The sequence below is a fragment of the Ictalurus furcatus genome, chromosome 12 (assembly GCF_023375685.1).
Source record: "Ictalurus furcatus strain D&B chromosome 12, Billie_1.0, whole genome shotgun sequence".
NCBI lineage: Eukaryota > Metazoa > Chordata > Actinopteri > Siluriformes > Ictaluridae > Ictalurus > Ictalurus furcatus.
The window spans coordinates 18359009-18374830 of NC_071266.1; the positions used below are offsets into that span (position 1 = coordinate 18359009).

The 15822-nt window shown below is 40.8% G+C and overlaps 1 protein-coding gene across 1 annotated transcript in view; it reads right to left on the minus strand.

The window, feature by feature from the left end:
- Positions 1-581: 581 nt before the first annotated feature.
- foxo6b (forkhead box O6 b) overlaps positions 582-15822 on the minus strand; it is a 36240-nt gene continuing 20999 nt past the window's right edge. The window contains exon 2 of the mRNA XM_053638149.1: positions 582-4528. Within this exon, the coding sequence (XP_053494124.1) occupies positions 2864-4528 (1665 nt within the window). The 3' untranslated portion in view covers positions 582-2863. The remainder of the gene's footprint in view (positions 4529-15822) is intronic.

Here is a 15822-nt window from a genome sequence, read left to right on the forward strand (position 1 = left end):
ATGACCCTGATATATAGGAGATATATATATATATATATATATATATATATATATATATATATATATACACACACACACACACACACACACACACAAAGTATTCTGTCTTTTGTTTTTATTTTACAATCACCAGATGAGCAGATACATCATTTTAAAAAAGAAATAAAACCAGGATTTGTTTGTCAAAAAATTATTATACAATTTTTTTTCTCCATACAGATTTTGTACAGGAGGAAACATAAGTCAAAATGTAATAACATCATGATTCCATAATAAAGATGACAGGAGATTCAGGGGTCCACAGATTCACCCACAGACCCATCTTTTTACCCAATAAATATAAACTGTATAATCATATTGTTGTTAGCCAGGCATAGTGGATACCAGGGTACAACCTCGATGGATTTCCATAGTCATTTCAGATACACCACTGTGCTACACACACACAAGAAGCTTTACACAGAAGCAGACATGGGGTCAGGGACCAAAACACACTTGGGGGAATGATAGAGCGCCGGTCACCAAGAACATAAAGAAGTGCAGAGGAAAAAGAGACGGCAGATGAAGGCAGGCTTTATTGTCCTCTGTGATAAAGAGAGAGATGAGAGAGAGAGAGAAAGAAACAGAGAGGGAGAAGGCTAGCTATCTGATCGGAGTGTGTGCAAGAAAAGCTGCAGAGAGGCACTTGACATTTGGCCTGATTCAAACAGCTTTGCTGAGGAAAGGAACTCTCTGCTTCTCTCTCACACACTCTCTCTATCTATATATCTCTCTGTCTCTCTCTGAACTCATTTTTTTTCCACCTAGCAGCCTATTGCTCTCCTTTTCAACTAATTCATTCTCCAATCTGTCTCTCTCTGTCAGCCTATCGATCAGTCTCCTCCACTCATTCCTCTTTTTTTCTATCCTTCTCTCTTCATCTATCCCTCTTACTCTATTTTTTCTAGAAACCTGGTGAGGAAGTTCTGAGATCGAGCATCATGAGAAATCTGTCCAAAGAGCTTCACCCACTCAACGGGGAACGCATTGAAAATGTATAACACCATTTTTTTCCTCCACAAAAAAGTCACAAAATTACATAACATCTATAATAAAAGACAAAAAGAAAGACCGATATGTCAGCTATGTGGCCATCTGGAGGTTAGAAAAGAGACGTCTGTCTGGAGGATCACAGTGTAGGTGAACTCACTTGGCAGCATGATGACAAAATTGAAAGTTGCTTTTTAAAATGGAAAACACACACAAATCATCATTCTTGGTAAGCACTTAATTATTTCTATCTCCCCTAAGTGTAATCAGTGGATGAAGAGGATATGACAGGAGTTCGTCTGGGAAAGGGAGATAGCACCCATTTTCTGATTGGGCTAATTAGCATGCAGTTCACTAGTGTAAATTCTGAAGGCAGCGTAATATAGCTTTTCTCAAAAATTGGTCTGACTGGGCCTGGATTTATGGTTTTGTCTTTTGGCAATGTTATCACCACACTGTAACCAATTACTTTATTAAGCTGACGCAATAGAGTGTCATTTAAGGTTATATTCTGGAAATTCCAGCACAGTATTGAATTAGGATTGACAGTGCCGAGTTAATGAGGGTTGAATGAGGCTTCATGACTGATATCAGCATTGATTATCTAAAGTAACACTGCATAGGCTAATGATAATGCAATATGCTAATGTAAACAAAAGGGGGAGTTAAGTTGAAGCGCAAAGTGCTTCAGATCATAGGAGACTGCCACAGTAGAGTTGGCCAGAGGTGCACTGGAAAGAGCCTCGTTCAGGAAGTGTGGTAGCCTCTGATCGTTCCTTATCTCATTACAGGGAAAGTTACATAAATCCACAGATGGAGAGAAAGAGGAACAGGGTATTATTTGCATGTTTCCTCTCTCTCTCTCTCTCTCTCTCTCTCTCTCTCTCTCCTTCTCTCACCATGTCTATGTCTACCTTCCTCTCCCTATCTATGTCTCTTTCTCTTCTTCCCCACCATTTGCTGTAGAGTGACTTCAATCATCACTCTAGCCAAAACACATTAAGCTGGTTTGCCTGAAAAAAAAAAAGATACTCTGAGTGCCACATTCGATTTGGAGTAGTGATGCATAGCTGGTGCATTACTTTGGAGAATAAAAACGATATGCCGAATATCAATAAAGTGGAGCTGATGGATGACTGTCCTAGCATATGGAAAAAGGGACATCCAATGAGCCTGCATGGGACGAGGACACACACACACACACACACACACACACACAACCCTGACCAACATGTACACAACACTGCCTGACAGCACAGATATTTATTTCTCCATCTTCTAATCAAGTTTTTTATTTAAAAAAAATTAAAATTAAAATTTAAAAAAAAACTTAAAAAAAATAAAAACACGAACACAATTTTTTTTTTCATTCTGGAAGGATAACAGAGTCATTTGGATACATTAAACCCAGCGAACCAGCAAACAATATGATTCCCCTGGTTTCAGAGTGGCTGTTACTGCCTCTGAATTTAGGGAGATGGATGTAAAGTGCTTGAGAGAGCTTTTTACCAGAAAGAGGTGATGGATATTAAAGAGTGAACTGAGGGACAGAGAGAGGACAAAACTTGGTTGAAGAATGCCATTATACTAATCCACAGCAGGGAAACACAGAGAGAAGGAGAGAGGAAAGAGGAAGAATATTTATGGAGAACTCTACGTTCAAAATGACTGCACCGACACCAGCAAATATATGTCCTTAAAATGCCTTCTTGTACTGTTTGGCTCTCTGAGCAAAAATAAATCACAGTCAAATCAGTTCTGACCTGATCAGACCCCACCCCACCCCACCTCCCACAGGGCCCTACGGTTAAAGTTTTCCCCATTAGTGTCTGTGTTACCCAGAAACCCAACTCTGGCTGTTATGTGATTGCGGAGGCCCTGCGAACATCCCCATCCCCATTCCCAAGCCTATTCCCATGCCAACACCCTGTGAAAGTGATCCGTCATAGTTGTAGTCCATTCCCTCCGTAGAGTCCATGAAATCGTTGAGAAGAACAGACTCCACATCACCATCCAGACTGCTCTGGTGGACTTCTATCTCCATCTCTGACTGCTGCAGTCGGTTAGGAGGTGGCTGGTGGTGACCAGGTTGGTGACTGCCATTTTGGGCTGGCTGGTGGTGGTAGTGGTAGTATCCATGCCAGGGTTCTGTCAAGCCCTGGTGTTGAGCACCTGGGTAAGGTTGATGGCGAGTTTGGGGTGCAGACGCCATAAAGGAGGGGTCCTGGGGCACATCCATGAAGCCGGCTGGGTTAGGGGGTAGGGAGGTAGAGGGAAGGTGGGCACGAGGGCCATATGGATTGGAGGATTTGTGATTGTAGGGCTGCAACATATCATTGTTGACTCTGGGAGAGAGTGTTGACTGCCTTGAGTTGCTGTGCTGCATATGGCTGTGCATATGGTTTGAATTAGAGCTGGGGTTAAGCTTATGGTTTTGCTTGTGAGATTGGCCGTAGTCATGACCAGAGTGATGTTTGGAACCATGATTGTAGTCTAGATCTGGGTGATGCTTGTTGCGATTTTGGTTGTGATGAAGACTTGAGTTCTGCTTATGGTTTGCTCCATGATCATTGTGAAGGTTTTGATTGGGATTGGGATTCTGGCTGTGATTGTGACTGCAGCTCTGATCATGGCCATGAGTGTGCACAATGCCATTAGACTGTGACATTAGAGAATGGGCAGCTTGATTTTGCCCCACCACCATGTCCTTCCCACAGTACTGTGGCCCACCAGCTAATAGGCTCTCCAGAGCATTGTTCTCTGAATAAGCCCTTAGGGGGCGCTGGAAGCTGGTTGGCTTGTTTTCCTGGATAGTCTGCATAGGGGCATGGTGCCTCAGCATGCTCATGGAAGGCTGACCATAGACAGTACCACAGTATGATGTTTCCCCTTTGGGTCCTGGGCCATAATGGTAACCATTGCACTTGAGCTGCTGTGGTTGAGAGAAGTCTTCATCCAAGCTGATGGCTCCAGTAAGGTCAGCCAATTGAGGGAGCTCTACTGAAGGACAGTGGCCCCCAGTGCCCAGTGCAGGTGATCTGGTACTAGTGGGGCTCGGATAGAGGCGAGGGGAAGCCGAACAGGACAGCCCTCCCTCCTCTGGTTCATCTGGCTCTGCTTCAGCCACGATTGGTGACAGGCAGCCACTCAAGGTGGATGCAGAGGAACTTGTTCTGGAGTGCAGATCTGCCCAGGCATCAAACTCCTCACTCCCTACTCCCATGCCACCCTTCCCAGCTGGGCTACCATGTTCTGGGGACCCTTGGATCCCAGGCCCAGCGCCAAGTCCTCGGCCCATCCCCATGACCCTCTTCCGGCTTATCCGGCCTCGAGATTTTAGGTACTTTGTGCCATTGTCTATGGAGGCAGCTCGCCGACGAGGGCCTTTTCCCATCTTCCCACCTTCCGGGTTCAGCATCCACCATGAACTTTTGCCCGTTCCCTCATTCTGCACACGAATGAAGCGGGTATGCAGAGACAGGTTGTGGCGAATGGAATTCTGCAGAGACAATTATGGGTAATGGGGTGGGGAGAAAGACAAAAACAGATTGTTAAACACTTAATACTATACCTAATACAAAATCACATCTTATCTGGAAACATACGATGTAAGAGAACTCTACAATTAACTGGCCTCTATTATTCTCTCTAAATGTATTGTCCTTCATGACATGGTGACTACTTTAACATTTTAGACCACAGAATGTCTTTTTGTTTAACAATGCTATGAATTTGGTACTGGAAATTGGTAGTGTTTTTCAAAGATATCTCAGGGCCAAAAAATTTTTTTTTAAACTGCACTTTTATTTGACATTTGTTAATTGTTATTCTAGATATATTATAAACCCATCCCCATTTAAAATATACATATTTGACCATTGTGCATCAACTACTATTGCTGATCAAGATATGAAGGCTCTTCATTAAAAAATAATAACAACTTGGCAGCAGCTAATCATTACTAATCATTCTAATCATTCAGATCAAACGGCTGTTCTAGTAAAGCGTGGCAAGCACCGAGAAACAGATCGATACAGCAGGCAGCCTTGCTCCTCCACGCAGCAAATACTCTTTCTGACTCACACCACTGCCAACCGAGTCATGCACACACGCATACATGTACACGTACACACACGCCACAGCAAGCACATCAAACCGTCGCCAAGGTTACCCAAATGAATCACACGTGGCAACATGATCGCAGACGCCCCTATCGATTGCAGACCTCCAAATATGACAGGGAGCCAGTGAGAGAGGCGAGAGGGAGAGAGGTGTGATTCTGGCACGCTTACTGTGCTGGAAGAACACCAGAACAAAGAGAACAGAAAAAGAGGGGAGGGGGCTGTTTCCAATGCCAAGATAAACCATATTTAGATCACAGGAACAGATGAAGTAAACATGGGATTGTTTCTTGCAACACAATAATTGGGGATTCTTTTTTTTTTTTTGAGAATTGAGTAATTAAAAATTGAGAGTGATCTACTAGAAGTTCCTTTCAGGACAACGTAAAGACGGGCTGTGTCGTGTGCATCAAGAGCTACACAATGTACATAACTAATTGCCTTGTCCAGGAAACAAGTCTACCATATATTGTATATTAAATGTACTTTGTAGAGTGGAGTAATAAAGAGTTATGTGTAGATATGAAGAATAACACTATAGAATCAAGATTTTTTTTTTTTCATGCTGACAAACATGACTAGTTCTGATAAATTCCCAAACTCAGATAACAATCACATTGTTACACTATGAGTAATGCATTCCATTTTTTAAACACCTGATGCAATAATGCATACACATATAACATTTTCTCGATATCATATGGTTCTAATAGTTGAGTGACATACATTTCTGGCAGGTTGGCAGTTCAGAGCATCAGAGCCTTTTGAAAATATCTATTTTGCTCTCCTTTTTCTTTTTCTTTTCCTTTTAGCAGTCATGTATGAATAAGAGCCATTATTACAGTGCAGGAAATGCATCTCTGGCAATTGTGTGGCTGAAGATGTTCACAACAGCATACCACCGTAATACATAACATATCAAAATAGTATCTCTATGCTAGAATATTACTCATACTCTACAGAATGTAGTGAAGTATTTTCTGTAAGGTTCTGTAGTCAGAAGTGTGCAAGATATCATTCCCACTTGTCAACATACAGATACTATATGTCCAATATTGCATACTACTGTACAAAATAGTATGTCTGGCATTCTGTTTTGCCAAAGTAGAAGTAAGCCTAGATATTCAGTAACTCTGGCACAAAAGCTGAACGCAATTTCCAGGAAATAACAACAGCCGAGATAGCTTTATTGATGTTGCTTTGTGAATGGCAATAACACATTCGTGTTGCTTGCGTGAAAAAAACCCCAGAAACTGCTACCTTCACCGGAAAAGTTAAGCCGTCAATTTTACAGGTTTTAAATGTGAAAGCACCTCCTCTTGTCTTGCCACAGTGTCCTTATATTTATAGTATCATTGTACAGTATCACTCAACTAATCTCCATCTCTGTTACACCCTCTGTCTGACTCACACACATGCACAAATGGTATTTTCTTGTTTCCTTGCTACCTCGCTCTACATCACAAATCAAAACAAGTCTCTTATAGCTGCCTGTCAAGATTTCTGCATTATCATTATCTATTGTAAGAGTAAGTTGCAGATAACAGGTTGGCCTACACTTCAAGGAAAGCACTTGTTTAAATTTTCTGCTGCGCCTGAAGATTATAGCATACAGTATAAGTGGTAACAATTTAGCTTTTAAAAAAATTTGTATTGCTAATGAGTGAAGCCATGAAATGTTTAATAGCAGTAATAAAACAGTAACTACATTATATTAAAAATAATTATTTAAACCCTTAAAATATAGCCTAAAGTAGATCATTAAATAATTAGCAAGTTATTCACTGAATAACGCATGTAAGAAATGAAAGCTGAATCAGAACGCAGAAGGAGAAGCAAATTATACTGTAGGTCAAGCACAATGCTCTGTAATGTATCCCTGGGACACGGTAGCATATCATTCCTGCCTTACAGCTTCAGGGTCCCTGGTTTGATCCTGAGCTCAGGTTACTCACTGTGCATGTTCTCTTTTTGTCTGTGTGGGTTTCCTTTCCTCCCAAGTCCCAAAACTTGCATGTAGATAGACTGGTAACACTAAATTGCCCATAGGTATGAGTGAGTGAGTTTGTGCATGTGCGATAGACTGGCATTCAGTCCTTCCTTCCTTCTGCCCAGTGTTCCCGGGATAGGCCCAAGATCCTACACAACCCTGTTCATTAAAAGGTTACGGAACAGTACTGCAGTGAATAAATCTTAAATGTTTAATATTAAAAAGATTAATAGTTTGTGTCCTATACTATGTATTTATAGCCTGGGTTTGGCAATGTGTGTAATGTTGCCAATTAACTCATCTAATCTACCGCTCTAGCCTGAGAAGTACCTCCACCAAGAATTAATCCGGTACCCAAGCCCTTTTAGAAGTGCTAGTTTTACAAAAGGTGCACACAGCAAGTTTGGGAGTCTTTCTTTGTTCGGAGCAGATTTTAGTTGAGCAAATGAGACAAATACCACCCTAAGCGTCAAGAAATCCGTTACAGTATTTAGTGGTTCACACCATCATCTCACTTTCACACTTATTCATCCCTTTTCTCCATATCCTCCATCTGTTTATCACATAACCATACTTTTCACACACCCAAAATTACTGACATACTTGTGCTTCACCTGTACTCAAACAGGAAAACAAAACTATCAGACAGAAATTCAAACACAACACACGTTGGCATCCATCACTTATGTTCACTGAATAAACGTTCATCAAGTACCTCTATCAGATCACATATAATCTATCTGTCTGCTGTTTTCTTTGTAAAGAGAGGCATCTTGTTTTTTCATAGTGATTCTGAGAGATATCATGGCTCATATTAATGAATGTATATTGGGCACCCAGGTGAGCCAATTATCTTGGTGCGATAGAGAGCTGAACTGGAGATGAGCTCCAGTGTTGGCTGATCTCAAAAAGCCCCCTGCCTCTCTCTCTCTCTCTCTCTCTCTCTCTCTCTTTCTCTCTCTCCTGGGATTTCTGAAGGGCTGATTCTCCAGCCTACGCTATCAGGCGAAAAACCGTGCCACTTTGACTCTGCTCCCTTTCAAAGCAGTGAGAAATTGGATAAGTGAGGGGTATTTATGTTCTCTGGCCCCCCTCCAAGGAGCTCCTATTCTCAACCAGCAACTCAGCCAAATGACACGAGCCCCCATGCTGGTGTAATAGTCCAATGTTGTGCAGCCACGGCAGGCAAGGGGCTGACTTAATCAAAGCCAAATGGTGTGACAGCGTCGAAAAAATGCCCCATGTCAGGCGATCAGAAAGCAGCCCTCTGACAGCTATGCCATGGCTGACGTTAGTTGCAGAGGGGTAACCATGACTACGGCGTTAAATGCTGGGGAGAAAGGCAGGAAGTGTATGAGGTGGGTTATGGATAAAAGTATGAAGTGAAAGAGGTGGATTAGGACAAAAAAGAAGCACATGCAGTTTGATGTTCTAGGTTTCATCTGTGACTGTCAGGTGACTCACACCAACTCACAAGGGAGCTTCAATCATTCAGTCACACTGCCACAGGAGTTGTCCCTAAGGACTGATGATTAGCAAGCCAAGTATAAGCTTCATGGCTTGCTTGGTGTCTACCACTAGCCAACCGTAGCTCAGAACACACTTCAGCATCAAACTACCAAAAGCTCCGGGTGCACAAATAAGCTTGTACAGAACCTTGACTTGTCATTCAGGTTGTTCAAAACCTTGACATATTACATAGGTCTGAAACTTGAACCTAACAAGCTAGAAATAATCGCATAGCTTGACCCTGAGCTCTACCCGCTAATGCCAAAGAACAGTGATCCCTCAAAGAATGCAGATCCTCTTGTTAAGTCTGATTTGCTCAACCACAGTGTGGCTTGTGGTAACGTTCTGCAAACAGCACGCCCGTGGCTCCATGTATGACCTAGACACCTTGTGGGTTTATGTGAGTCAGCAGACTGACTAGCCCTTCCCATCACACTCATATGTACTTGTGTACACACTCATCAGACACTCAGATTCATCAATTCATCCATAGGAATCCACGCCCATACACAGTTGTATGACCACACTCACACAGATACACACAGCAATCTAGCAATCACACACAATCCCTCTCCAGTCAGGGTAATCCCAGAAAGTCTGGCAATAATCCTGGATAAATCTGGCTGTTCGTCACCTGGGTGTCAACCCAGGAGCTGCTGTAAAGCACCAGAGATTGGAGGGATCACATTTTGGCCAGGAGGGCAGTAAGCTGAGCGTGATGATGGTCAAAATATTCAGGGCAGAAATATTACTGAAAAATTCAAAACAGAACTTTCAAATAGGGATTTTAAGCACTATAAATGGCTATGGCTTTCAACAGTTTGAAACAGACACTACAAACTGTCTGGCAACTATTACATATGTTCTACACCCTTATGTGTCATGTAGGAGGTTTTGTTCACTTTTACATGGCCTTGCATTTGTATAGCTTCTCCCACTAACCTTCAAACCAAAAGGAAGATAATTAAGTGATTACCTTAAAGCAGTGGTCACCAAACCTCTTCCTTGAAATCTACCGTCCTGCATATTTCATCTACAACCAAAATCTAACACACCTGTTTTAGTCCATCAAGAACTTCTTAAGGCAATGATTAGATGGTCAGGTGGGCACAATTTTGGTTGGAGGTAAAATCTTCAGGAAGGTAGATCTCTAGGAACAGGGTTGGTGACCACTGCCTTAAAGCATTGCTTAGCCATTGGTAAACCTGATCTTGTGAAAATTTCACAAACAAGTTCAATGTGGTTGGATTTGTTCAATTTCCCATGGAGTGGTATGAATGCTAATCATGTGCCTAACAATAAACCAAGTGTTGTTTTGGCTTCATGCATGGCTCAGGTTTACAGAAACTATTCATGATAACAATACTAAGACCCTAAAAATTCTGGAGTAGGGCTCCCAAGTGGCACAACAGAAAAATGTTTGCCGTATCTACTGGAGATAATGGTTTGAACCCTGACAATGTCACAGCCATCCATAGCCAGGATCCAAGGAAGCAAAATTGGCTATGTTCTCTGGGTGGCATACTCTCTCTCCCCTGTCAATCAACGTGGCACTAACCAATCGTGGGTGTCTGTGAGTTCATGTATGCAAAAGAGGGCAGATAACACTTTCCTCAAAACTGCCCTTTTAGGAATGTAGTAGTTGTTTCTGTCTGAAATTGCAACAAAGTAAACGAAACCATGTCGATTTGATTCTATAAACAGGTTATCTGAGCTGTAGTCCATTAGATCAAGCTGCTGCAACATCAACACATTGCAAGAGACATCTTTGACATTTATTCTACATTATACCCACTGATATAGACTTAACGATGACAGTTTGATCAAATATATCTATGATGTGAGACCACTGGTTTTCCAGATTATAGCCAAGACTAGGAAAACTTCACAAACTTCAGCTTTGTTACAGAAAAGAAGGGACAGTAATGATCGATTATAGTTTAGACAAAGTGGACACCATTTGTCATTTTCAGCATTTTTAAAGAGTGATTTTTATTGATGATTCTGTGTATTGTGGATACGTTCATATGTGTGGATGGATTGTTTTTGAATTCCTATAAAGGACTCAGGAAAAGCATTGTGCTCATTTGCAGAACACTCTCCTTGGAGCATTAAAGGCAATCCTCTATTTTACAATTTGTGCACTGCTCCATTTGATACTGTGCACAACGTTCTTTTCAAGTGGGCATTGCTGAAGTGTTCTAAGCAGCTAGCAAGGCTGAAACGTTTCCAACCTTCAATCATTATGTATTAATCCTTCGCACATAGCCATCAGTCATTATGTATAGACTTGTCAATGGGTCTCTCTCTGCCAGACATATTTTGGATAAGCACAAGTATGGTAAAAGATAGGCATTATGAAGGGAAAGCAAAGGGGGGGGGGGGGGGGGTTGAGAGACAGAGACAGACACAAAGCAGCATATTACAGGCAGGGAGAGTTAAAATGAGTGCTCTGTGTGGGAAAGAGGGCTCATCTGCTAAGCCTGTCTGGAGGCAATCGATGGAAATTAGCAAACGCTAAAGATACACTTCCTGTGAATGGGCAACACTCATTTGTTTGAGGGGGAAATGAACTCACAGCCATTCGGATTAATGGGCAATGTCTTGAGAGAGAGGATGCAAAAAGAATTCATTCAATGGTTAAATAGATCTTAATGATATTATAAATATGTTAGATAATTTTTTTGCATATACCTTATACTCTCTGGCCATTTTTTTAGGAATACCTGTACACCTGCATATCATGTGGCAGCGGCTAAGTGCCAAAAATCATGCAGATACAGGTCAAGAATTTCACTACATTTACACTTCAAACATCACAATGGGGGGAAAAATGTGATCCCAGTGACTCTGACTGTGGCATGGTTGTTGGTGTCAGATGGGCTGGTTTGAGAATTTCAGAAACCTCTGATCTCTTGGGATTTTCACACACAACAGTTTTTAGAGTTTACACAGAGTGGTGCAAAAAAACAAAAAAAACATCCAGTGATCAGTAGCTCAGAGGGGATATGCCTTGCTTATAAGAGAGGTCAGAGGAGAATGGCCAGACTGGTTAGCCCTGACAGAAAAGCTACTGTAATTCAAATAATCACTCTTTACAATTGTGGAGTGAAGAAAAAAACATAATATGTCAAAGCTTGTGGTGGATGGACTTCAATAGCAGAAGACAGGAAACTGAGGCTACAATGGGCACAAGCTCAGATTCCTGTTCTTGACTGATCTGTATAAATTAGATGAGTTTAATGGTAGGAGTTTTTAGCAGTGGCCTAAATATATTTGTATTTAGCCTACCTACTATTATAATAACTATTATTACAGAGATACTAATTGCTGAAAATTACTCACAATTGCTATCACAACCTTGGAAACACAAAAGACACAGCTAACACTCAGAACACAGATGGTCCTCTTCACAGAGATGTCCGTCACTGTCCAGAGTATGAGAGAGAAAGGGTAGCTCTATCGTACCCTAGTTTGAATGTAAATGGCCACTATGTTTGAGTTTTTGAACTACCAAATTACCGGTCGCACCAAATGACTGTAGTTTCAACATAGCCCTGAGTTATTATTTAAAACTTATACTGATGCCTGCTGTAAATAAAATTACTCCGTGCTTCAGATCGATGTAAATAATGCTACCATGCATGGAGAAAAACAAGACTTTACACATATAAATCCATTATGTTTTCTTTGTGTTTTGTTAGGGGGATTTCTTCATGGCGATAGTCGTGGTAAATGATTCCTGGATATGGATACTTTGCCGTATAAGACTATTAAAGCTTATAAGACTAGGGCTATTTTTATATTGGTCAGTGTCGCGAGGTCTTTCCTGTAGTAGTGTAAAATGTCATCCAATTGAGATATTGGCAAGGTACAGGTATGGCATACATGTACCATATATTTATATATATATATATATATATATATATATATATATATATATATATATATATATTCGTAAATGTAATATTATACTGTCATTCAGTGTAGATTAAGTTTGCAAGTGGTAGTTATTTATCTTTGCTAAGGTTTTTTACTTTGTTTAACGTATTGCACTAGAGCACAAACATCAGAACAGAACAAGCACATACCAGTATAAAATACAAATCCAAGAGATGAATACATTGAGTCATCATGTTATTGTGAAGCACAATCCTTTTTGGGTATGCTTCTTTATCTCAGGTTAAAACATAACTAACTTAAGTAAATATATTACACCAAACAAAGACAGCATATTAACCGCTGTTTATGTCCGATCATGTTTCCGATTGTTTTAAAACTAACTACGCTCAGCACATGGTTTAGGACTGACATTACACCCTGACTTATAATCGAACTTCAGCTGGTACATCTGGCCCCTGGATGTTAGTTCCTTGACCAATCTCAGTTGGACTTACTGTACAGGCCAATCTAGTCCTTTCCCCCTTGAACAGTGACAGTCGGAAGGAACAAGTAGGCTAGAGATGGACAGAGTGGGGTAGGGGAGGAAGGAGAGCGTTTGAAAATAGACTGAACAGATTAAAGAGCATCTGAGTGCAGAGCAGGGGATCAGAAAATCCACCCTGCATACCAAAATAGCCTAGGAGGGCACGGTTAGCCAAACTTTCCCATTCCAATGGCTGGCACAACAGAGCATGTGTCCAGCCAGGTTTCCCGTGACAAAGTGGCTCACAATGATGCCACAGTTAATACGCTTACAACCTCAAACTATTCTTCTACACTACATCTCTTTTTCTAATGCTCACTTACTCCTACTGAAGAAAAAAACTAAATCATTTATGTGCAATGCTGTAATTAAATGTTATTATATTGTTATGAAACAGCCCATGTCTATTCACTCTTAAGGTACACCTAGAAATGACACTTGAAGCCATGATAAACATAAAAATTCTGTTGAATAATAAGATGCTTACTATGTTTAAAGCCAGGAAGCTGCTTAAAATGGTCTATATTTCTACTCCTTTACCTTCATTAAAAAGGCAGGATCTATAAATAGGCATAAATTTGCTGTTTGGATTCAGCCACATGTGCTGCTAAGTTATACAGTAGCTAGGGGAACGTATCTTTGTTCCCAGGGTCTTATGTTCCGCATATTTATATGGCACATAATGAACACATGGTGATTTAAAGCTGGATTAAAGCCGGGTGCACACTGTGCGATTTTTAATAGTCCTTTGCGACTGTTGTTTGTCAGACTGTACGAACATGATCCCCACTGTAAGCCAGGTCACACTGTAGGATCTCAGCTGTCGTTAATGTCAGACGGCACGACATTCAAGACGCGAAAAAATGGACACACGCAAGAAGACTCGTACGGAGTAGAAGAAGCCACACTACAGGACTGTGCCTCATATCTTCTGGCATTGCCAGAATTTAATCGGAGGTAAAATTTTAGCGCAAAGGCCATTAATCGGCTGTCGGGGAACATGTCGAACTAGCGATCAAAGACTACAGATTTTGGCCTAGGATTATAAGAATCTTTTCGGATTCTCAAAATTTATCTCAGACGACCAAATCGTGGCCAAAATCCTACAGTGTGAACCCGGCTTTAGGCTTCAGCATAAGTGAGAGCTGGGACATGTTCATACTTCAAATTTTGTTCCTTTTATGACCGTTTACTGTTTTATAGGCTACAGTATGGCATTTCATCAGTTTAATGTATACATTTCACTATTGTTCATGCGTGGAGTTGAACTGTATAAATGTATGAATGTAGACTAACAGCTATTTTCAGAGCAGCACATGAGGGTTCAGCATGTACAACCTAGTTCATTTTCCAAGTTCATAACTTTCATAAATTTCAAGTGTGGATGAAGGATAGATTTTAAACTAATGCATGCTGTTATTCATTTAAATGTGTCTTTGGTGTTTAAAGCTAATTGGGCCCTGGGAAAATGAGTCCTGACTACATAATGCGTTTGAAAAAGTTTACTTAATGTGTGTTAACAGCATATTGAACTGGGGAACGTAGGACCCTGGGAACATAGGAATGACCCCATAGCTAGCTAGTTTACTGATAAACTAGCATCCTTTTGTCACAGGTAGAAACAAAGGATTTCAGTCTTGGTTTCTTAATTTCTTTCGTCATTTTCTCAGCACTTTATTTAACAGCATCTAAAATTGTCAAATACACCATAACAATCAGAAATTTGTTAAACAATTTAATTCATACATGCTTAGTGAAGTAAGTAAGCTGGCTAAGTTAAATGCTAAAAAACTAGCTGCCATTTGCCACAGGCACACATCAGTGGGATTTCAGGATATGGGTATCTGTCAGCACCATTACTTAAATTAGCTAGTTAATAAAATCATCATGGTAATTTTCTTGTAATGGTTTTCAAGTTTAAAGTCATGAAGCCTTATTAGAGAGATCACACACTCCTACATAATACACTCAGTTTTGTTTTTTGTTTTTTCAATGAAGACTTGATTTAAAATTGGAAAATGTACCAAATCTATAATCTATAATCAGTATCAGCCATCTCGGTGAAGTAAGTCATTTATAAATGAGCGCAGTCATAGATCCTGTAGTCCTAAACCCATTTTGTCAGTCCTCTCTTCCGAACAGCAAGTGAAAAGACAGTGACACCGACTATCATTTTTGCACAAAGTCATCCTCTGTCCTAGACAGAGCATGCACAATTAATTAGTAAATCATTAATTAAGTCACGCTTCGATTCTTTTCAGTTCGAGGGCATGGAGAGAGTTGATCACTTTAATCAAGAGCAAACAGATGAGGAAGCACACTCGCATGATTCTTAATTAAAGCACAGCTAGATTAATGCATTTTATAGCATAGTTTAAGATAAAATCCAAGTTCATGTGAAAGGACAAAGGCGTATTGTGTACGCAAGGATATTTGGGGTTTTTTTTTTTTGGATGCTGGAAGATGTATTCAAGCGAACAGTAAAAGAATGTCTTCGGTACTCATGTACTTTATAATCATGTATAACACACAAAGATGTAGCACACAAATACACATACACACACACACACACTCACTAGTGCTCTGTTAGCCTGGCACATTGGGCCCGCTCATTACAACAATGCCAAGCTACCAGTTGCTAAGGAGACCTGTGGGAGAGGGAGGGTTCCTGTTGCTATGGCAGCAAGCCTGCTTTCTGCCAACTGCCTTTCCCCACGAGACCTGACCGTAGTACGCAGAGAAAGGGA